A 25,201-nucleotide genomic window follows, 5' to 3' on the forward strand; every position below is an offset into this window, starting at 1 on the left:
CTAAATCTAGACAGGGCGAGAGTCCCTTTATGATTTTAGTCTCTCAGCTCATATAAAATCAGGAGCAGCAAATTTACTTCCCGTTCCTCCTCCATGAGGGGAGGAAAGGCTGTTGTGTGCTGAGAGGTTGCATTTTCTGGAAAGTCCATTTGGCTAGGGTACAAGTATTGAGAAACAGTGCAAAGCAAACAAGCTTTCAGATATGGGGCATGAAAAAGAAACATAATAGAATCTGGAACAAGCACCTTTTTATGCTTTTGTCAATCCTGACAACCCAGTTTTGCAAAAATATAGGGTCTATATTTAACTCTAAGCATAGGAGTAGTCCCATTAATTTTATTTCAACTGGATAATTTGAGTGAGTAAAGTTATGCATAAGTATTTGAAGGATTGGGTTCTAATTATGAAATGAAAAGTAGCGAGGAAAAGAACCAGTTAAACTAGGAAAAATGACTCATTATATCCTCCTGTCAGTTAAATACCTATTAACTGGTATTTGTATTTTTTTCTTTAGCAGGAAAGGCTCTAAGTAGAGCTTTTATATTTTTAGTTATATACTAGATCCGTGATCCTGCATAATCAACATATATGTCAGCAGCCTGGCAAAGAAAAAATATGTTATAGTCCTACCATTTAGGAAATAATTGTCTTCATGCACAGTCATTAAGTTGTATGATTAAGTGCTTCTGAGTTTTCAAAAGACTTTGAAAGAAAGGAAGGGCTGGGGTTGGTTGGAGGGAGGTACAGACAGCTCAGGGCTGGGGGTTGAGGAAGTGTTTGGGACAGAGGGTTGGGGAGACGCAGGGGGCTGAGGATGTATGGGAGGTGCAGCAGTGAGGGCTGGAGGGGGCACCTAACCTTACCTGGAGGCCAGGGAGCTGTGGGCCATCTGTGTGGGGGCACTGCTACAGGGAAACCAGCAGCAGTATGAGAGCCCCCTGCTCCTTCCCAGAGGCTGCTGGCAACAAATCAAACCAAGGACAGCACAACCTGCCTGTTGCCTCACCGGATTGCACATGCCCAGTCCACAGCACCAGCCTGCCACAGCAAGAGCCCAACTGGGAGATTGCATTGCAAGCTGCACCCCTATAGGCTCTTTAAAGGGTGCGCCTGGCTGGCTGTTGCCAGAGCACAGCTGGCTTTTCCTGGAGCGGCGCACAGGGCACATGCTTTTATTGTCTCCTCTACTGTTTGTGTTAAATGCCCGAGGACTGCGGTGTCCAATATGTTTGCTGTTCATCACATGTGGCGAACGGGACACCGTGGTGTGGTGGCTGCGGCTCTTGGAGCCTTTAAATGCAGCCCCTCCTAGAGCCGCACTCAGAGAGTGCTCTCCGCCCTCTCTGTGCACACACCACACTGATTGGTGGGAGAAGCACATGGCCCCACCAGCATCCTCGGCAGCCCCAGAGGCTCCAGCAGCAGCAGCTCCAGTGAGTCGCTGACATTGATTTAGAATGGAGGCTGGTGGGCTCTGGCTCAGGGGGAGAGCATTTATTTAGAGGGAGGACTGGGGGAGCCTGGCTCAGTGGGAGGGCACTCGTTTAGAGCCAGCGTGTGTATCTGTGGCAAATATGGAAGGATGACAAACAAAAATGTGGTGCTCTTTGAATTCTTATTGGACCCCACTGCTCTAGGATTCTTTTCCTGTCAGCTGGGGAAGAACTTTTCTATCCTTCAGGGGAAATTGTGGAAAGGCACTGGAGGCTATCAGCTCTTGGCTTTTTTTGTGTTTTTTTGCCTCCTAGATCCTCGCTGTCTGAGTTAAAGCCCAGATTCTAACTCAGACTCTCAGACAGATAAGATAGCCTGGGTTTAAAGCACCTCCAAACCCAGATCAGTGGCTTTTTGATTGCGGAAAACAGTCAGATTTGGCCCTTATCTGGTTTTTAGCTTAAATTGTGCATTGTAGACTTGCCCTGCTGTTTGTGAAGGAAGGAAAAAGGGCAGAGGTGACTTACTTGGTGCCTGGGTAACAGGGAGTTGCTTCTCTATCGTATGTTACAACCCCTTTTTGAAGAATCCAGATCTCAAGAATTCAGTAAATAATCAAATAGTCTCTTTTGAAGAATCCAGATCTCAAGAATTCAGTAAATAATCAAATAGTCAAAAATATCTGGTAGCTTAAATGTTTTCTGCTTCAGATGGGAAACTGAAGTGCAAGTCTTCAAGAATCTGCTACTCACGTCAGAAGAGCAAAACTACTTATTTGTACGTGCAGTAATGGCTAGAGGCTCTTATGTCTACGTTACCACTTTAGTCGGTGAAACTTTTGTCAGGGGTATGGGGGAAGAAACACCCTCAACCAAGGTAAGGTTCATGGGCAGATGTGCTGGTATGGGCAGCGCTATTTCAGCAAGGGATGTGCTCTTGACAATATAGCTGCTTGTTGGGGGTGCTTTATGTCAATGGGGAGTTCTCCCTGTGAGCATATAGGAGCTACACGGGAGACCTTACAGCAGGACAGCAGTAAAATCTCTAATGCAGACATGGCCTACGTAAGATCAAGACCTCATTGCATTACTCACTTCTCAAACATAGGGTTAGTTTGCGCTAGAAGTACTACAGTTGTGCTGCAGTTGTTTATATACAGTTGTAGCATATATTGTGAAGTAGCTCTGTGCTAATGAGAGTTCTGCTGTTGTCTTAGTAAAATCACCTCCATGAGAGGCAGTAGCTGTGTTGACAGAAGCAGCACTCACGTTAACATAGCGCTGTCCACGCTGGCACTTAGGTCAGTGTAACTTATGTCACAGAGGGTTACACAAGTGTCAGTGTGTACAAGCCCATATTAAGCAAGAGCCTACCCTGAAGCATTTGCAAGCTACAAAAATAAAATAAAGGGTATGAGGGAAGAACTCAAGGCATGGCGAGATGAAGTGACTTGTCCAAAGTCACAAAGTTGATCAGTAGAAGAACACAAACTTTCCTGAGCAGGCCCAGCCTTAAGGCCAGGTGAGCAAGGTGGTTGCTTCCAGCCTTTGTCTTTCAGGGCCACAAACTCTAATTAATTTCAGCATCCATTAGCTGGGTCTCAGTGTCAGTGTGTCATCTTAGGTCCTGCTGGGCTGGCTTTATTTGAGTCCCAGCCCATTGCCTTGCCCATGTTGGCTGTTGACAAAACCCTAGAGTTTGGGCCAGTTGCGTGCCATAGGCTTGTCTACAAACGTTACACAAATGATTAGACTGTGGCAAGTTCAGATGTAAACCTGATCCTCACTAACCTGCCACTGTCTCAACTGTTTATGTGCAAAACTCATGAATGAACTATTGACATATGCCAGCAGGGTCCAAGCAGATAGTCACATGGCAGCTTGCTGCAGTTTAATTGGTTGCATAAACTAGTCTGAAGTGTGCAAGAGCTGCTTGGGCAGCTTCTTGTCTGCTTTGTGCTGCCCTTGATGCCTGAAGTGCACCCCCATTCCGTATATGTTGTCCTTCTCACCATAGTAAAGTTTGTCCCATTCCATAGACAATCCCATGGGAGGAAAGTGGTGGGAGGATGATAATTCCTTGCACTTCCTCTTGCTGATGTTTCCCCCACATTGTTTTGTTCAGTGAAATGTAGATTCTCTCTGATGTCCTTCCACGAAAGATGGAAAGGGGATTTGGTCTCTGGAAGCATGAGACCATGTGGATGTAGATTCTGTGCCTTTCCACTCCTTTCTGGACTCTGTAGCTCTTTTTCTTAAATGCATGCATCCTCCCCTCCATACACATCCACACCCTCTTGGTCAATGTAGTACCACTATCTTAGAATATTGGTTCTCATCCAAACAGATACCCCTGGGGTAAAGCAGAGGTATTCCATGGTTCATCAATTTTTCTAGATAGTTGCCTGGTTTTAAAACAAGCTACATACAGCTAGAACAGTCAGTACAATGATTTCACAAGGACAATGACTTGTTTATGCTGCTTTATATATTGTATACTGAAATGTAAGTACAATATTCCTATTCCATTAGATCTATGTTATACTGTTAAAATGAGAAAGTAAGCAATTTTAGTGTGCTGTGAAACATTTGTATTTTTATGTCTGATTTTTAAGCCAATTTTTTAAGAGGTGAAACTTGAGAGGGTACACAAAACAAATCAAGACTCCTGAGATGAGTACAGTAAGGTTGAGAGCCATGGGCCTACTACAAGCAAGTTAAAAATGGTTGATTTTGAAGTGTACATGGGGCCTTGGTGTTGAAGAATGTATGGCATATTTCTCCATTTACAGCAAATTTTTGTCATAAGTTCATTTATTGAATTTTTGACATTATTTTAGTTTTTCTTTTCTGTTGTGGACAATAACTACATGTAATTGTGTATCCGAAATCTAGGCCTTAGGAGTTTGTGGTGGTTCTTTCTTTTAAATCAAAGGTACCATTTGTTTATTGCCCTGAACATATGCTTCACATTGAAAAGAAAAAAATGAAAGGGTGAAATAAATTCTATGGCTAGTTAGTGATTTTTGGCTATAAATAAACAAATCCAAGTAACTAAATATTGTAAGGAGATTGTGAACATGCGTTTTAAGTGGTTGCATTGTTGCCATTTTTGCAAACACTATTTTTCCGAGTGTTATATTAAGTACTCAGATTATTATGGTTAGGAAACTCTATTCTGTTCTTACTAGTTATGTGTAGTTGTTACTAACTAATATGCATTGAGGGTAAGAAATTATTTCACGTGGCGTGAAAGGGGTATAGCTATGAACAGTGGGACAGGATTAGACAAGAGAAAATATGAGGTAAATGTGCTGGGGGGAATATTTCAATACTGTAATGAGCTCTAAAGAAGCTTGGGAAGTCTCCCATGAGAAATGGAGCTCTTTATTTAAAAGTGGACTTCATCAAGCACTAGGAAAGATGATGATTTCTGCCACTGGAAGAATTGACGTTTAAATTCTGCATGACTTGTAAAATGTAATTAATTTGTTTTTATTCTTTATTATGAAAATAATTTAGTTAACAGAATTGGCAATTAAACACATGAAGGTCCTAGCTGGAAACTCATTTTTTGTTTTGTTTGGTTTTGTTTTACTGGGGTGCAGTTTACTTTGTATTGATTGAGGTTTTACTATGGTTACATGATAAAAATTCTGTATCTGAGCCACCCTGAGGGAGGCATCTAAATTGTTTATACTCCAAACAGTGTGGCTTATGGGCTTTGCCTCGGTTTTAGCCCCAGTAGAATAATTATTTTTTCTCAGACTCCTTCCTGTTAATAATAGAGTGTTAATGATAAGAAATGAAACAAAACAATTACTGCAAACTGTCAGGGTCTTCTTTTCTAATGATAATCTCTGCATGTTCATACTTCTGAAAATAGAAGTCTTTTCTCCCATGTTTGCTTTTTGGAGAATGCACATAAATATAACCAGCTCTGCAACTATTTTCAAAAGTCATATGTGTATGAGAATCCTCAATTATTTTCCAGATGTTAGGGAGATTAACCTCAAAATCTTTCTTTAATGGATTATGAAATGGAAGCATAAAGAACGAATGTATATTAGAAAAAATGGTACCGGTGCTATTGAACAAACCAACAATGGTGCAAGTGTACCTGGGCTAAACTGCTAGATTAGCTTGTTCTCAGATGTTTTTATCACCATTCATGACAACTTGTGTGCTTAAGTCACATACGTGCTTAGCCCCCATCACTAGCTGTTACTGTAAAACAAATAGGCAATTTTTCAAGTGGAAACAAAATTGCATAAGAGCTCTGAGTAAAACCCAGTCTCCATACCTATGCCTTTATCAGATGACCATATTTCCTTCTTGAACAATATATACATTTTATTTTTTAAAAAAAGAGTAAAAAATCACTACTGTTATATGGCCGTGCCCCATAGCCTGCAAAAAAAAGATAAAAGTGAGATGTAGATGCATATGAAATGTTTTTATTTAAAACAAAAGTATATTAAAAGCATGCGTTATAATATTAGAAACAAATATTTCCTCTTCCTTCTGTATGCCACTTGTCTTAAATTTTTAATCTGATCATTGGTAGGAAACAAATTGTTAATGTTCTATTACACGTCCTAGCACTGTGTGACTCTGATCTTGTCTAAGGCCTCTGGGCACTACTGTAATGCACATAATTCTTACTTGAATTAGATGAAGTTGAATTAAATATTACTAACTGTGTAAATACTCCATGTGCATGTATCATGTTTTTCAGAGCAAACACTTACATCTTAAAATGCCTGACTGTTAGCAAGCATATGAAAAACTTGCCCAACTGGAAATGAAATTTTGATTTGTCAGATCAACATGCCTGGCCTACACTAGAAAATGATTGTATGTCTAATTGATGCAATACGTAAAATGTTGGAGGCAGCTGGTTTTCCATATGCATTAGGACTCTCAATTTTGCTACCCTTAGGAGAATTTAACTGACTTTTTGTTTTAGTAGGTAGTTTTGCAAAAAGTCCTAAGACAAGTTTGTTGAAAGAAATGTATTCACTTCCCCATCTAGAGTTTCTGTGGTTTGAGAGGAACAAGCAGTTCTAACAAGCATTCATTCAAGAGCTAAGAATCTTTTGAAGACAGATTAAAGGTCTCTTTTTGAGATACTGTGTACTGATCAGAGCAAAGCATAAGAACTGGTTCTGTTCCTGGCTGTGTTAAAATAAAAGAAGCTGTTGAGATGCTGTGCTTTTTTGTCTCAGGGTAGGACCGATTTTGCATCCCAAGGAGATATGGTGTTAAGATGGCTTTAAAACATCTTTGCACACATCCAAACCTGGGCTGCACCAGGGACTACCCCTTTCATTAACTTTTGTAGAATATGCCTCAAATCAGAGAAAAAGAACAGGGTTAGACCATCAGGAGGCAACATATGAGACTAACAGTTAATAGTCAGAAAAGTTTTACGAAGTAACATAATGAAAAGATTTTAGATGTTCTTATATGATTAAATATATGTCTCTGTTACACAGTATTATAAGGTGAATTTCAGTGTATTATGGCACAGACATACTCTGACTCAAGCATGCCCCTCTTGCTCCATCCCTTCTGTGCTCTCTGTTAGGTTTTGAGAGGAGGTCCTTGAATGATAGGGCCTGGTTATACTGCTTCATCCTTTTTCAGGTAGAAGGCTCTCACCCAGTATGTCCATTGGAAGGTATTTATAATGAATTTAATTGTAGCAAAGTTTCCTTTAGTATATCCTGACACTCCATTCTAAATGGATTTGTTTGCTGACCACAACTTAGCAGTCTGTGTAAGTCAGGGCAAACTGTGCTAAGTGCCTTGTAAGCTAACTGTGACCATGTCTACATTGCCATTTTTCTCAGTATAACCTATGTCACCCTGAACAACATGAGTTTCACCAATGGAAGTACCGGTATGAACAGCACTGCACCAGTGGGGATATTTCTCCTGCTGACATAGCTGTTGCTGTTCGTGGAGGTGGTTTCATTACGTTGATGATAGGGCTTTCGCGTGTCAGCATACAAAGGCTACACAAGTGCTCTTCCAGCAGTGAAGCTGCATTGGTACAGCAGTGCTGCTGTAAGCTTGTGAATGTAGACATGCCCTTATGACTGCATGCTGATCACAACAGGCTCTAATTTCTTTAGCACATACACAGTGAATGTGATTCACTTTGGCTTATGCTGCCCAGCATTGTATCAGTAACTTGATCTTCAGAATTGTGTTCAAACACAATCAGATCTTATAATGTGGAAAAGTCTTTCTCCCATATCAGCTTGACTTGTAAAAGGTGAGAGGACAGGAGGTAAGAATAGTAACTGAAGCATTTCAGCAAGGTCTGCATACACCCTGGCATGACAACCTTTAGACTAAACCAGTATTTAATCCTGAAAAAATCTGTCAATGTGGCACATCTGGTAGCACACTTGTAAATAATTTGTAGCAGTTCGGAATGTGACTGTGATGTGTTACATGTGTACTAGAACTTTAAAATGAAAAGATTACTATTCTAAGAACCTAGTGGTAAGAATGCCTCAGAAAATTCTAGACTTGGCACTTTTGTAGTCCTTAAGTAAAATTTGCATAGATGTTAAAATCAGCCTCTTTTTCAGAGTCAGGATGGCACAGGACTAGGCCCTTTCTTTGGAATCACATATTGAACTTCTCTAGTCCACCACTCTTTAGTCTGGCAACATCTGTGGTCCAGCATGATGTTAGTTATGTGGATGGACACCTATCAGGAGTCTGGCCAAGTTCCCGTTGTCCCATAAAGATTGTTTACAGCCACCAGTCCTGGCTCTGAGTTTTCTGTGCTGTTATTTAGCTCTGATTTCTCCCTAAAGCTACTCTATACTACATTTCCCTTTTGAAAGGGGAATGCAAATGAACATTGAAAATGGAAATGAATGACTGATTTACAAATCTTGTACTTTATTTGCATAATCTCACATGATTGTGTTTTCAAAAGAGACTTTTTTGAAAGAAACAGCCATGTAGATGGGGTTCTTTCCAAAATAACCCCCATTTTTGAAACAACCCTTCTTCCTGAAACAAAATTGGAAGAAGGTTTTTTTTGTAAACAGGGTTTATTTTCGAAGGAACCCCATTTACGTGGCTGTTTTTTCTTTTGAAAAAGTCTTTTCCCAAAACATGGTCACGCAAGATTGTGCAAATGAAGTGTTAGATTTGTAAATCAGTGCTTCATTTGCATTTTCAATCTCCTTCATTTGCATTCCCTTTTCAAAAGAGGAAAGTGGTGTAGACGTAGCTTTAATGTCTTCTAAGAACCCAGCAAGCAGTAGAAGTGTTGATAATGCTGCTAGACAGTATTGACCTCCTGTGGTTCAGCAAATTGTCTGGTTTGTCAGCAGTCAAGTCTCGAAGATGCCAGACTGGAGAGGTTCAACAATAGTCTTCTTAGAAGGTACATACATTGAATCCTGAGAGGCTTTACTTGTGATTTTACAAAAGTGATCAGCGCAAGTATGACTCCAGGATGACCTGTCCTAATATTTTATGAATTTAAAAAATTTATGAGTTTATCTAGGTCTTTATGTCCTGCCACCATTGAAATCATTGTGAATTTTGATATTAACTTTTAATAGTTGCAAGTTCTGGTCATCTGATAACTGTGTTTGTTGTGTGTATGTATAGTTTTATTAGGCGTGTGTGGGTGTGTGTGTAGGTATACAGTTGTATACAGCCATAGCATTAGAATGAGTCATTCTTCTGTGACAATGATTTTTAATGACAGTTTCTTTGAGTTCCTCAAATTGGTTTTTTCTACCCTTTTGCTCTTGCGTAGCTTACAAGTAGCATATGAAGGTTACCATGACAAAATTAATTAGACAGAGGCAATACTAATTGTAAGAGAAATGTTACAGCATTATTACATGTTATTCAGCATTTACACACATGAAAATGTTCACAAGAAGTTATCTCTTCTACACTGAGAATATTATAGTAAAAGATAAAAAATACCTTGTTACCATATTTAGTGCCACACACTTTAATAAGTATAAATATATAGACACTTGTGGATCAGTCTCTTCTAACATCTTGATCCTGCAAGGCATTCATTAGGAGTAAAGGTGCTGAGCAATTTATAGGATTAGGCCCAAGCTTCAGAAACAATTGTTAACAAATAGCTTTCTCTCCCCAATAAATTACAAATCAGGTGAGTAATTAAATCTCACAATTTGGAATTACAGCAGAGAGTATTAATTTTATGTATTTTATTGCTTTACCATGCAGTGCCCTTGTGTTGGACAGTTTTCAAATATATAAAAAAGCAATCATTCCAACATTGAATATAGGTCAGTATTCCAACCTCATCTGAATAAATTGACAGTTTAAAACACAATTAAGGATTTCTGAAGTCCATTTTATAATACTCTGTAACAGTACATATAAAAATGTCTAAAATCTTTTTATTGTGTTATTTTGTAGAACTTTTGTGACTGTTAACTGTGTTTTCCCTAGTCTCATATGTTGCCTCCTGATGTTCTAACCCTGTTATTTTTCTCTGATTTGAGGCAAATTCTACTTTTGGTTAGATGTACACAGGTTCTATGGAAAACAGTGGGTGTTGCACAAATGTATCTGAGATTATGAGGACAAACTTCATTTTCTGTGTGTCCTTTTGCCTCCATCCACTTTTGCTCTGTTAAATATTTGCTTGGCAAGAGAGCTTATTGATGTACACAAATAATTTTGTGAAGATCCTCTGAGGGACAGCAGTCTTGTGGTCCCATAATGATAATACAACAGCATAATTTAATAGTATACAAAAATAGTTCAGGACAAATAATCTCAAACAGAATACAACTGTGAGTTGTCAATAATTAAATTTTACTGTGAGAATTGATTTTATGAGATAAGAAAAAAATAGTTTGTGTCTTCTTCCCCCCTGCCCCCCGCCCTTTGCTGTCCTTTTCCTTTCGATAACCTCCCCTTCCAAAGGGCCTTTGGGTATGCCTGCTCTTTCTTTGGAAGTATGATCACAGCATGGACAAATGTTCTAAAATTAGCTTTAATCTAGCTAATGGTTAGCCATGTGCATAAATAGCCCTGGTTTTGGGCAGGCTTGTACAGTCTGCTCTGAAGCAGCTTCATTGCTATTGGTCCTTTTACCAGCTACATAAAATATCTACACGTATATCAATTACACCTCTGACTGCAGTGCAGACATACACAATTACTGAGTCTTTCACCAGCACTACCCTTGTGATACATCTTTTTAGTGTTTTTACTTTTTTCATTCAGTTGGCTCTGAGGGGTGCCTACTTGCTCTTATGTGGCTCATTAAGAGTGCCAATTTCATTTTGCATTATGCAGTCAAAGTGCATATTGCTGCTAGTTTAGGCCCCATGTTTCCCTGCATTGGCAGTCAAGAGCCTTTTTTGATGTTACAACAAAACTATAGTAAGTTGCAAACCCAACCCCATATAGCACAGGCCTGGTTTGAGGCCCAAGGCCTACCACAATAGACAAAACATGGCTGAAAGCAAAGCTAACTCGCGAGCAAGAAGCAGGCCTCTGCTAACAGAACTTGGCTCAGACAGGGCGAAGTACAAAACAGTAATTGGTGATTGTCCCAGGTGCAGAACAGTCATTGGTACATTTCATAAGTTGAAATCACAAGGTACCACCAGCTAGTTAAAAAGGACCTTGGTATCTACTCCACCCAGGTAACAGACCTAAGTTCAGGCAAGGGTCTAAAATGACAGCATGATGGATAAGAGATAATCTAATCAAAACACAGGGTACAGGGTGATTGGTGGTATCTAAGTAGTGTCAGAGGGTGGTAACCTGGCAACTTCAGAGGGTGGCAATCTGATATGTCATCAGTGAGATGTGCTTTTTATCTGTATGTAATATGATGTCGGGGGAGGGGGGGGAATTGTCTTTGTCTGACCTAGGAAGGCAGTGGAATTTGCACTGACTGCATCAGTCCATTGTGGCAGGTACGTATGAACAGTGTATCAGTACGGTATACTATACCTGACAACAGTTGTTTGTACCTTGCTTGGCAGTAAAATCTGGCCAGGCACCTTCAATCCTTATTTGGTCTTTGGGGAGCCTCACAGGGTCTAGTGTACTTATTGGGCCTAGATCATTTCACACACGCAAGCAATCTTCTGATTAACCTCAATGGAGCCAAAGACCCACGAGGACACAACAGCAATAAATCTGCCGAACTATAGAAACAACAAAGATTTTTCCCCATAAAGCATTGTATGTTCCTGTCAATCAGGGTAGAGCATGACTCAGCTATTCCTTGGTTCATCTGAAGTAAATGAAGTTGATGACATGGAAGTGGTTCATGGCAGTATGTGAGTTGGAGGTGTACAGCTAAGTGGTGCGGAGCTAGAGATGTTCAGCCCTGAAATATCTCTTATCCTGGCATTTTGTGAGCCATCTCACTGCCTGCCTGCACGCTCTTAGTTCAGCAAGTGAAGGCCCACAAGTAATTGAAAGGAAAAGGCTCTGCTTTCACAACAGTCTCACCGGGGTAGCGGTGTTAGTGGTAGCTTCACCAAAAAAAAAAGTCCTGTAGCACCTTAGGGATTAATAAGTAAATAAAGACTAACTAATGAATACATTTGTTAGTCTTTAAGATGCTACAGGACTGTTTGCACAATGGATTCCCAGCAGGTGGCACTAGATTTCTAAGTCCTGTAAGGGGATGCTGGCTTCTGAGGTGAGCTTTCCTTAAAAGTTGAAGGTTGTGAAGTGTATGAAGTGACAGATGGAAGCTTTAACAGACAGGGAGGCTCATGAGCTACATCTGGTGCAGAATATGGAGGCAGAGGAGTGGTGGTATCCAGGGAGACCTGTCTAAGTGGAGAACCTAGGGAATTCTTGAGAAGAGGATCTACAGCTTGCACAGATCAGAGAGTAGAGTCCCTGCACTGCAAGTTGAGATACACACACACACTCATAGAACTGGAAGAGACTCTGGAGGTCATCGAGTTGAAGTTCACTGGGATGGGGTGAGAACACTAAGGAACGGAGGGATCTTCCAAGAAGGATGTGGAAAGGAGTCCTTGTGGAAAAAGGAGACAGAGAGGAAGTGGGAAGGAGAGTCCTGGGAAAGGGGGAGAGCCTGGGGCCCCATATCTGGTAGTGCCCAGAAAGGAATGGATAGGGGTGGTGTTGTGGTGTGAGGGCCTAATCTGAATGCAGATATGAGCATCAAGCAACATTGGAACACTTCTCCGTGTCTGCATGTAGCAGCTCAGCAAGAGCCAAAGGGCCAGAGTGAGAAGCCAAGCCAAGCCCCACTGGACAGGAGTTGCCATTGTGGTGTGAACTGGCCCAGCTTTCAGGCAAGACAGTTACCTTGGGCTCTGTACCTTTAAAGACCTGAGCTCCCATCAGTTGACCCTGCCCACTGGCCGGGCCCTACTGTCAGCATGTCACCTTGGGCCCCGGAAACTCTTTGTGCAGAGCTGGGTAGTCTGGTAGTACAGGGTACAGTGTACAGGGTAGTCTGAAAACCCCACCCACACCCCCCAAAAATATTTTTACTAGGCAACTATAGGGTAGAGCAGTGTTACAACAGGTCTCAAAAGAAACATCAGACCTAAAAAGACCATTTCTAAAAATGTTTGTCCTCCTCCTCCCCCTTGATGAGAGTCCCTCATTTCAGTGCTGGCTGAACACTCCAGTCAAGGTTCAAATAATTTCTTCCTTTGTTGAGGCTGAGGCCACAGACAAATCCATTTATTTTATACAGGTTGAACCTCCCTAGTCCAGCACCACTGGGGTCTGACCAGTGCCGAAGAAGAGAATTTGCTGGATCAGTGGTCATCTGGATAACTAAGATCATGCTGGATTATGGATGTTGCCAGTCAAGAGACTGCTGGATTAGAGAGGTTCAATTTGTAGCATTATGTAGTCCTTGTGACAATCAGGGCTGCTTAGTTTCATCTATTTAGAAGTCTCCCATCATTAGCATATGAATATCCCCTGCGTATTTACAAATAGAAATAACTTGTGGTACGCCTTTCCACTTTCAGGAGAAATAACTTGGGAATCTTGCTATATAACTCTCTGTTATGAAAACTGACCATTTACTTTGTTTCCTGTCGTTTAAGCAGTTACTGATCCAACAGGGAACCTTGCCTCTTACTCCATGACTGCTTAGTGTGCAGAAGAGCCTTTGGTGAGGGACCTTGTCAAAGACTTTCTGAAGTTCAAGTATACTATATAGATTGGATTTCCTTGGTCCACATGCTTGTGAACTCACTCAAAGACTTCTATTGCAGGGGTGTCCAACCAATTAGAGACTTAAGAGCCAAAATAGCTGTGGATAGAGTGCAAAGAGTCACATATATTTATTTTTATATAACTATCTATATAGAGATATTATCTGTATACATAGATATAGATAATATTTATATACATAGATAGGTAAACATAAATATATAATATGTGGCTCAATGCTCTCTCCCTCCCCCAGAACCATGCACTCCCAGTGTAACCCATTGCCCCCTCCTTTTCCAGAGCTAGTCACCCCCAGTTGCCCTGCTCTAACCAATCCCCCTCCCCTCCCCTCTCCCAGTGCCAGGCACCTCCAGTCTTCCTGTTCTAACCTAGTGCCCTCCCCTCCCCAGAGCCAGGCACTCCCAGCTTCCCCACTCTAACCCAGTGCCAGTGATTCACTGGAGCTGCCACTGCCATGCATTTCTCCCTCCAAGCACTGGGGTGGAGCATGTGTGCAGAGGGGTCGTAAGCACTCCCGGCACGCCGCTCCAAGCAGGAACTGCATTTCGTTGCTCGAAGAGCCGCATGCGGCTCAGGAGCCATGGGTTGACCACTCCTGTTCTATTATATTGGTGAGGGATCACTTCTCTTTACAAAAGATATGCTGCCTCTCCCCCAAGTACAGTAATACTGTATTATCTGTCGGATAACCTTTTTCTTTACTTCCTGGGCTGTGGCTGACCCTAGGGCTGGGGGAATCCAGCCCCAAACTAAGCACCTACTGCCCAGGGACCAGGTGGGAGTCAACTTCTTAGCAAACTGTTGGAGCAGGACACACACTCCCCCAGCAGGAGGCACATGGCCCTAGGAGTGTGAGGAGGGTGGGCAGCGCATGGCCCCAGCCTGCCCAGGTCCCTGGAGGGCTGGTGTCATGGCCCCAGCTTCTGTGGGGTGAAGGCCAGAAAGCTCCAGGAGACCCGGGGGAGCTGCACTGAATGAGAGGATGCTGGGTGTGTGTGCGAGGCCAGTCAGGCAGTATGGGAAGGCACTGCCTTCCCCTGCCTCTTGTACTTTCTGCCCATGGTGTAAGTTCACCCAATTTGCCACACTGAAGAATGGGCTCCGTGTTCTTGGTCCGGCTCCTGTGAAAAATCTGTTTATCTGTTTTCTGCTTTCACAAGCCTCATCCTTTTAGTCAGTAGTTTCATTGGAATGTGCCTGTTATGGGAGATCATCATTATCAGAGAGGGATAAGTGATGTGTCTGGTAGCTAAGCCAGTTCAATAGAGAATTTTGAATCTGAGGATGAATTGAATTCTCTGTTCACAGTAGAGAGCAGAGCAGTTGGGTAATATGTTCCTGGTGGTCTCCGTTGCTAGCTAGACAGACTGAAACAGACAGACAGACAGAGACCAGCTCTTCCAAGATAGGCCCAAAAAAGCCAAGAAGAGAACACCACTGGTCATTACCTAGAGCCCCCAACTCAAACCACTACAACACATTATTAAAGACCTACAACCTATCCTTAATCAGGATGCCACACTCCAGAAGGCCCTAGCTGACAGGCCTGTTCAGGCCTACAGACAACCTCCCAACCTTATGAGGATTCTCACCAAAACCACAGTCTATACTGCAGGAACACCAGTCCTGGAAGTTTTCCTTGCAACAAGGCCCGTTGCCAACTTTATCCACATATATATTCTGGAGATACCATCACTAGACCTAACCAGGTTATTCACAGAATCATGGGTACATTCTAATGTTCCTCAGCTAACATCATATATGTCATCATGTGCCAACAATGCCCATATTCTTTGTATATTGGACAGACTTCAAGCTCTCTTAGATAAAGAATCAAAGGGCTTAAAACAGACAAAAACACTCTTGATCCACAAATCTGTCAGCCAGCACTTTAATGGAGTGGGCCATTCTGTTAACAACCTGAAAGTTTGCATCTTACTGAAGAGGAATTTTCACAACAGTTTGGAAAGAGAGGCTGCTGAACTCTCTTTTATATTTAAATTCGACACATTAATACATGGTTTAAACTGGGATGGAAATTTTCTAGGTCGTTATAGGGGCTGTTATACATACTTGGCTTTATCTAATTCTTGACTCCCCCCCTTCTACCCCTCTACTCTCTGATTTGCTCACCTTGATAATATTTTTCTGATTTGTCCACCTTGATTACTATTTTTGGTTTTCTGTGCCTTAAATATTGAGTCTGTTCTGGTATGACTATGATCTGAAGAAGTGGGTCTGTCCCACGAAAGCTCATCACCTAATAAATTGTTAGTCTTTAAAGTGCTATTGGACTGCTTTTTTGTTTTGGTAGTATATAGACTAGCACAGCTATCTCTCTGTTACTATTCAGACTGAAATAGGGTCACAGAGGATAGCGAACAGGAATGCTGTCTGACACTGAGTCACACATGTTTTTGTAACTACTAATAGGGCATGATTAGGTTAGGTGGGTTGGGAATACTAGTGAGAGGAAACACAGATTGGAGGAAGAATCTACTTTCAAAATGAAAATATATTGTTCTGTTTAGCTGTGAAGTGTGTCTTTTCTCCTTACTGCTTGTTGAGCCTTCACCTAGTAGTTTTATAAATTGTCCCCAAATACATATTTTCTTACTGAATTTATCCCCCTTTTTCTGTACTCTTATGGACAATATCTGGTAAGCAGAAATGCTATAAAAGAGGTAGAAGACAAGAGTGGGTAGTAAATGAGAATATAATCTGAAAACAAAATCATCAACAAAAACAGAATCATTGTAACTTTGTGCTGTATAAACAGAGGCATGGCTGAGATGGGAGGTTACAGTTGCTCTCGGTTTGATATTGATGAAATCACTTCCAGATTATTCTGAATTTTAGGTATCTCAGTACCTTAAAGAAGGTGATAAATTGAAGAAAATTCAGGGAAAAGAGAATTAGCTCAGTAGATAAAGGAATTATTGATTTATGATGAAAGAGTAAATTATTAATACATATGACTTGTTTAGCGGAATAAAGGAGTAAATATTTTGCTACCTACCCCTATTCCAAGAGTATAAACATAACTGAGTAAGATGAATCGTTCAGAGTGGTCCAAGGTTGTCCAGCTCAGAAAAGTGGGATAAATAAATACTATGCTGATAAGCTCCTCATAAATGCCTAGAAAAAAGAAAAGGACAATTTAAACTGAATATGAGGGGAAACTTCCTAACTCTTAGTGTTAGTTCGTATTATTGTAATGCCTGAAAGACCTAATCGTGGATCAGAATCCATTGTGCTGGCATTGTACAAACAGAACAGAAAGACAGACCCTAAGCAGCAATATCCATGAGAGATGCTCAAAATATCCCAGGGGAATGATGGAAGGCCTTTTATTGGAGACCTTAAAAATTGAATTAGTAGAATTACCAGACAGTATGCCTTAAAAAGCAAGATATTGCCTAGCAGATGGGTTAGTAGGGGATCTAATGAGTCTTTTGTGCCTCTAATTTCTTTGAGATGTCACATCCTTATGTCCTGCATTTGTTCTTCATCTGATACGCTAAATTAGATTCTGATGTATGTTGCATTTTTTATTCCAGATATTTATTAATATTTAATTGTTGTATGCTCCATCAGAGATGCATGCAATCTTGAAAGATAAACTCTGTTGTGTTTCTTTTAACCTACGCTGCCATTTGAAACAATTTCTTCATAACAAAAACCATGCTAATATTTAATGATTAGAATAACGCTGTTTGTTCTTCTCTGCATAGAGTGCCCTTCCTCTGCTTGGATTCCATTTCGCAGTAGCTGCTATATTTTTCTTCATGGCACATTAAATGATGTGGCCCCTTTTGATGATGCCAGGGATCTCTGTAAAGACAATGGTACAGTAATCCATTTATTTTATTTCTGATGCATTTATTTGGAGATATGTATTGTGGCTCTATTTCATGAAGAATTATGTTATTTTAGGACAAGATTTTTATGAAACAAGCTAAAATAATAAAGATAATTAAACATCATTTTGAAGAACATATATGGATCAAGAAGAAAATTCCCCCTTGTATGGCAGATCATTGCACATTTGGCTAACTGTACTTTTTGCTTTTCTTTGAAATACAAGATACTATTCGTTGGTCTGGTCTGAGTCAATGCAGCTAACCCTGAGTTTGTGGTGAATAATATGGTCATCTGGAAGGATAGCTGCAGAACCTTGTAATTCGACTGGATTTCAGCAGATTTTTTTTTGTTTGTTTGTTTTTTACAGTCCCTAGGGACTTTCTCAGTACTCACAGTATAACAGTAGAGCAACTCCTATTTTAATCCTTCCCCTCAACTTCCAGAAATTCTTCAGGTTGTACTGGTGCTTACCTGAGAACAGGGATTGAATTAACAGTCAGGTACTCTGGAAACGCTTCTAGATCCCTGTTAGAAAAAGAGAGTATTGCAGTTTTTACTAAGTTAAGCATATATGATATCTCACCAGGCCGCCAGGGACTCTAGTCCTTGCCTCAGTGTTCTCTGTAAAGTCTGGAAGTGTCATTGTCACGTTTTTCATTGTCTTATTTGTTTATTCCCTCGTCCCCCCAGTAAAATAGCATAGATGTAGATTGTAAACTTTTGGTTTAGATTCTTCTTTTAGCCCTTCTGGGGTGCATGGTGCAGGAGGTGCAAGGAATTTTCCTTCAAGCCCTGCCTAACCCCAGCTCAACCCAGCCGCTTTCCATGTCTAGGCAAATTCATGGAACTGCTCTTGGGACCACAAGACCAGCAGAGAATTAAGAATGGTTATCCTGTGGGAAGGGAAGAAGAAACCTTTATCTGCCTCCTAAGCTGAGCTCATCCTACAGTCTGTAACAGGGTGGAACAGTGGTCTTTTCTCCTGAAGCATTGTGCCTGCCTCATGGACTGTTGCCAGAGTAGTGCATGTCCAATAATCGTTTCTTTTTCTGGAATGCCGTTATTTACTTTCAGTGGCAGAGAAAACAAAAAATATAAACTGAACTGACCTCTCCACCATTATGACCTGGAATATATGGTTAGAGAATGTCCATAACTGTTGTCATATTACCTCACTTATTCCGTAGGAACACATTTTGGTGGTTTGTTTGCTTTTTTTTCTAATGGAAGATTACTTTGTTTTTCTTACCATTTTTTGTTCAGTCCTGTAATGGGAATGGAGAAATTCCCAGTGGCTTCAAATGAAACATGATTAAGGCTAAGTTTTTTTCCTGTTTATTTTTAGTAAAATTCAGAGCCGGGTCACAGGCAATGACAAAAAATTCAAGGAACTGTGACCTGTCCCTGATTCATACTAAAAGCATTCATGATGAAAAAAGAAGGGGATAGGGTCCAGCACTCTGTCCCACCCCGTGCAGCAGCATAGAGACATGGTCTCCCTTGCCTGTGGTTGGGACATATCCCTAAAGGAAGGGGCTGGGGAGCCATGGGGAGGTCCTGGCTGTCCATGGAGATTGGGGATTCATTCCACCACTGCTGGAGCAGCTGGGCTGCTGCAGGACCCTGATATCCCAGAGGTCATGGAATCTGTGACTTCTGTGACGTACTCAAAGCCTTAAAACGTGATCAGCCATCTAATATTTTTTTAACATTTAATTTACCATTCTGAATTTTTTTTAATACAATGGGGGAAAAAAGGCTATGAAAAGCCAGCTGAAAACCAACAAGGAATTTCTGAAGCAGAATGCCGTTCCAACATTGAGTTATTTCTGTGTAGTGCTTATGTATTAAATCAAAGTCTAGGATTTAATTATGTGTATGTGGAGATCTTTCCTGTAGCTCATTGATATTTTAAAGAAATTTGTATTGCAAACAGCAGGTAAATGTTATGACTATGGTTTAAGTAACAAAAGAACTTAAATTTTTGTGTTTCTTTTAAATTGTTCATTAGTTGTCTGTGTTCTCAAACTGAATACAAAATCTGAGACACATTAAGGTAAAAAAGGGACAACATACCAACTCTTTGATCCGATTACATTATCTAAATTGCTTCCATTTTTTCAAATTATATACTTATATATTTAAGTACCTATGTGTTTGCTAATGTCTTAATGGTATTTCTATGACACTATGTGAATGTATTGTATATCCTGACAATTTGTCATTGCACTTCTGAGAAGTGGATAACGTATGTACACAATTAATTGGTTACTGGATGGGTTGGTATGTTAAGATGCTTTAATTATAGTATTTATAGTTGCTTAACTTCTGTTGCATGAAATGTGCTTTCAAATTAAGATTTATAGGGGGAATTTTTTTTTTCAAATACAGCTTCTGGAGCAGACATTATTAGTATAAAAAATAGAGAAGAGAATACCTTTATAGAAGAAACATTCGAAAATCACTGGCAAGCCCCTGATTATATTTTGTTGGGCATGTTCTTTGATGCAGATGGTAAGTGAGACATACCTTGTTGATATCTTAACAGTTTAACTTCAGAAAATGCAAGTCTTTGAGGTGGAATTATTACATTAAACAGTAGTCTGATCTCAGTTCTAATTATAAAGTGCCCACATATAAAAAAAGCAACTGCCAAGAACAGTTCTGATTAGCATGACAATATCGGAGATTGAATGAGTATAAACAAGTAACTAACTTCTCAGCCCTAGGTTGTCCCTCCAAATCAGAGTTGAGATGTGTCAGTAGAAGACTGTATGGAGGATAAGTGTAGGACAGTGGTCGGCAACCTGTGGCTCTGGAGCTGAATGCAGCTCTTTCAGGAGCCACTTGCAGCTCCGGGTGTTGCCGCTGCTGACTCGTCTCGCAGTTCCCTGCACTGCCTCCACTGGAATAATGGAACTAAATTGAATTGGTTTAATGGCTGGCATTAAACCAATTCAGTTTAGTTCCGTTATTTCAGCAGGGGCAGTGCAGGGAGCCATCCGTGCTGCACATGGGGGACGTGAGCAGAGGGAGGGATGGCTGTGTCTTCCCCTGCTGGAACTGTACAGCCACGCTTGCCCTGTGAAAGCTGCCCAACCGCTCTAAGGAGGAAGAAGTCAGGGGGAGGCCTTCTGAGAGTGCAGCTTCCCTCCCCATGGGGCCAGTGACTCCTCCTGGGCAGCATGGTGCCCCCTCCCCAGCTCTTCCTTGCTCCACAGCAGCCTCTGGAGCTGCATCCAGTGGTGCAAGGTCACCTCCCCCAAGACTTGCCCCAGCTCCCTGCCTGGCCCCAGGACCCGGTGATTCTGGCGCCGGTGCTGTTGGGTGGGGAGCGTCTGGAAAGTTGCAGGCATTTTCTGGCCTGAGAAGTTTTGAGGGGACCCAGAATGGGGTGGGGAAGGAGAGCAACGAGGGGTGGGGACCCAGACCGCATGTGGGTGGGGGGAGAGCAGAGGGTGGGCAAGTAAGATCCAGGTTCAGTGGGCAGGTGGGGCAGGATGGCTGAGGTGAGTTAAGCCTGGGGGTGGGGTGGGTGATATGGGGGGTAAACGCTTGGGGATAGAGGGTGGATTTGGGGGGCTGTGGCAGGTAGTGCCTGGAGGTTGGGGTAGCTTAACTTCCGAACTGGTCCAAATCGTTGTGTGCACTCTGTTTGTAAAATAGGGGTGGCAAAAAGTACAGTTTGACGTAATGACTGCCTCGTATTCACTTGCATTGCGGCTCTTGAAGTATTGATTTTGTAACTGAATTTGAAAAAAAAGGCTCTTCTCGCTATTTTGGTTGCATACCCCGATACAGGATTATCTCCAGGTCTCTCAGTCCTACAACTTTGACAAGCCCAATATTCATTTTCATAGATGGTGGTTACAAACCATCTTTACATGGTATTTGCATAGTTATAGAAACACTCTTGCTTACTTTTTTCCATTCATATCAATAACTTAAAAAAGCTGTAAATTAAATTTTGTATATACATACTAGCTTCAGATGCACTATGTAAGTCTGGAGTAACAATACTGAAATTAATGGATTATTTTGACTTTACATATTTGAGAACAGAATTTATCCACAAAAATACGTAATTTTGCTAGAGGTCTTGAATCACAGAATTGTAGGACTGGAAGGGACCTTGAAATGTCCTCTAGTTCAGTCCCCTTCACTCATGGTAGGACTAGGTATTAGCTAGGCCAGGGATTCTCAAACTTGGGGTCATGACCCTTCAGGGGATCACAGGATTACTACTTGGGAGCCTCCGCCCCAAATGCTTCGCCTCCAGCATTTATGTGCTTTTATTTTATAATGAAGGAAGGATTGCACCCAGGTTCTGTGAAGGAGGTCACCAGTACGCAGGATGGAGAGCTAGACTAGACCATCCCTGCCAGGTGTTTGGCTAGCCTACTCTTAAAAAACTTCCCATGTTGGAGATCCCACAACCTCCCTAGTTAATTTAGTCCAGTGCTTAAATTTTTCCTAATGTGCAATCTACACCATCCTTGCTGTAATTTAAGACCACTGCTTCTTATTTTATTCACAGTAGTTAAGGAGAACAATTTGTCTTCTTCCTTCTTGTAACAGCCTTTTATGCACTTGAAAATTATTGTCATGGCCCATCTCAGTTTTCTCTTCTCCAGACTAAGCACACCCAGTTTTTTAATCTTCCGTCATAGGTCATGTTTTCTCGACCTTACTTTATTTGTCTTCCACCTGTCTAGGAAAATCAGTTTTATGTCACAATCAGAGGCTCACTGTTACGTGCCTGTTTAAAGTGGAGTTCAGAAGTAACAATGCTGCTGGATTTATTATTACCATTAAGCAGATGGGAAACTAGATAATAGAGAAAATGTGGCTTGCCCAGTGTCACACAGTAAGTCTGGCAGGGAATGTTCGACACCTTTAACCATGAGACCAACCTTCCTCCTCTGGATTTCCTAATACTAGGACTCTCACTGTGCCCTGCAGGAAAAATATTCATTTTTGTCAGGGATCTCTTTATCTCCTGCTTTGCTAAGCTTATGGGGTTTTTTGGGTAGGAGCTTCAGTGAAAATACTGTAAACCTCAAAATCTCTCTTGGCTGGGACATAGGTGTGTGACTTCTTTTCATGGTAAAATCTAGAGGCTCCATGTTGTGAATTATCAGGTCCATTTCCTAATCTCAAGTCTTAAACGGTTATTCAGCTGGTTTTAGTTTTGTGTGTTACTACCATGCTTAGGACAGACCAAAGACTTAGCTTGTGAAGTGTGACAGTCTGTCTTCCCAAAGAAAATGTGTGAAATCAAGTAGATTTGATGTAATAGGAAAATCCAATATATAAATAGTGGATTTTTTAAAATTAACGTTTCTTTTCATTGCTGCTGTTCCAGAGCAATAAAAGGAGAAAAATGTATATTAAAGAGCTCCTGATCCTGACATGAAACCCTTCCCATGATGACAAAGGGGAAGACAAGAAATGTTTCAAAGCAAATATATAAACAGCAGCGTAAGCAATTTAAGTGTATAAATTATAATCCTACTGTGGCATGTAAAAGGATGGAAGCGCAGCCACATGACTGAAAATACACCATGAAAATAAATGGGAAAGTCTAGGGAAAAGTATTTGGTCCCAGCCATATATGATATCATTGAAGAGCAATGAGGTTTTTTTTTTTCCTGAGAAAAGAGCATTACAGGTGCCCTGAAGCATGGTGGTCTGGCCAAAATGTCAGATGTATCCTGGCAGAATTTCTCTTGTCTAAGAAGCTGCTGAGAACATGTTTGATGTAGCTCACTGCACTGGATTTGAAGCATGTACAAATTACCAAGAAATAGCTTCACAATGCTCAGTTTTCTGTTAAATTCAATTATTTGATTTGATTAGTATGTACAAAAAATGGTTTTTTTCCCCACAATGACATAATGTATAATCCTTTCAATCACAGATAATACTTTTAAATGGTTTGACAAGTCGGAAATGAAATTTACCAATTGGATTGAGGAGGAAAGTAATGAGGAGCTCCTAAACACATGTGCTTCTATGAACACTAAGTCTGGGGGATGGAGAAAAATCAGCTGTGAAAATCTTCCTCTGGCAGGGACCCTTTGTAAAGCAGCCTGTAAGTACAAAGTGTATCTACATCATGTCTCTCTTTCTCTGTACAGACACACACTCACCTATTTTAAACTTTTGATTATAGCAGTTACAGTGAAAGCTTAACTTCCTACACTGTACGTTACTTGTTCAGGAGAACTTTAGGATCAGGTTACTATTCAAAGAACCTGACATTTGAGATTGCTAGCTTGAAAGCCTCCCTTCTTTGAATATGCTTGAAAAGATGACCAAATTTCTGAGTACCTCTCCTCTTTTTGGCACTTCTTTTTTGCATGTACTTGGTTTGAAGGGGGGTCATATTTTTCCAGTGATGTGCAATACCAAGTCTAGCTGCTAACAATAGAAAATAAATTATTTGTCTTTCTGTTTAAATAGAGATCCTTTACAAGAGCATTAAGTAAGCGGGTGAGGGGATCTCCTGGAAGCTAGCATTTGTCATAAAATGAATCTCTGTAATTTCATCCCAAGATCATGTCAGTCCTAGACATCACCATATGCAAGTATGTTCCACTTTCCCAAAACAGCCCCTCCCGTGGAGGACCCCTCTACTAACATGTCTCTACTAGATGGATCTTAACTAGAGTCAAATGCCAGCTGTACAATAATTTATATAACTTTTCTTTGAGCTACCCAAATTAAAGATGTGTATCATCCAGATTATATTATATTCATCCAGATTGATTTTTTGTTCCAGCTTTCTCCTGGGTCAGCTACTCAACTGTAGTAGAAAAGCTTGAGTTGCCTTGTATCCAGATTTAACAATAAAATGTTTGAGTTGTAAACACTGAAAATATGGCATATTTATATTATTTTCATTATCACGTTATTATTTCAAATCAGGATTCAGAATAAATGTCAGAATTTAGTAGCTTCAGCTCTTACCCACAGTTAATAGTTACTTTGATTCTTAAATATGCTGTATTTGTTTTTCTCCAGATATTTATTAATACTTAATAGTTTTCAGAGAGGCATACAATCCAGACTGATAAGCTGTATTATTTTTCTTTTCATCTAAGTCAACATTTGAAACAGTTTTTTCATCACAACCACCCTACTACTACTATGGGCTTGTCTATACTAGACAATGGATTGATGCTGTAGTGATTGATCCATCAGCAGTCAATTTACTGTGTCTGCCTAGACACAGTAAATTGACCTCTGAATGCTCTCCTGCCAACTGTGGTACTGCACCAGAATGAGAAGAGTAGCCAGAGTCAACACGAGAGCGGAGTACTGCCAACCTATCAACCAGCTATGCTATTTGCATTTCTGAAATTGGGTAGGTTAAACTGAACAAAGGGTGGTGTAGTGTAGACTATACCTTTGTGTTTATTGCCCACCCCAGTCTCAGGGAAGGCACAGAGGAGTGGAAATGCGTATTCTAGAGATGCCTCCCTAGCCTTGCCCTACCACTTCTTTCAGAATGTCTTTGCATGAGTGATCCTTTTTTGCGAGTTCAGTTTTCTAGAAGACAGCACAGTATATCTAAAACGTTTTCTGTGTTACTCTCTCAAAATCCTTCACAAAATCCATATATTAATAGGACTTAAAATAGCTTATGATCCACTAAACATTGTGCTGTGGTTAGT

The 25,201-nt window shown here is 40.8% G+C and overlaps 1 protein-coding gene across 1 annotated transcript in view; it reads left to right on the forward strand.

Moving 5' to 3' along the window:
• Positions 1–25,201, forward strand: part of CD302 (CD302 molecule) — a 36,539-nt gene that overhangs the window by 4,132 nt on the left and 7,206 nt on the right. Inside the window, exons 2-4 of the mRNA XM_075002097.1 lie at positions 17,393–17,506; positions 19,914–20,036; positions 23,443–23,616. Coding sequence (XP_074858198.1) covers positions 17,393–17,506; positions 19,914–20,036; positions 23,443–23,616 — 411 coding nt within the window. The remainder of the gene's footprint in view (positions 1–17,392; positions 17,507–19,913; positions 20,037–23,442; positions 23,617–25,201) is intronic.

This window comes from Carettochelys insculpta, chromosome 8 (assembly GCF_033958435.1).
Source record: "Carettochelys insculpta isolate YL-2023 chromosome 8, ASM3395843v1, whole genome shotgun sequence".
Lineage (NCBI taxonomy): Eukaryota > Metazoa > Chordata > Testudines > Carettochelyidae > Carettochelys > Carettochelys insculpta.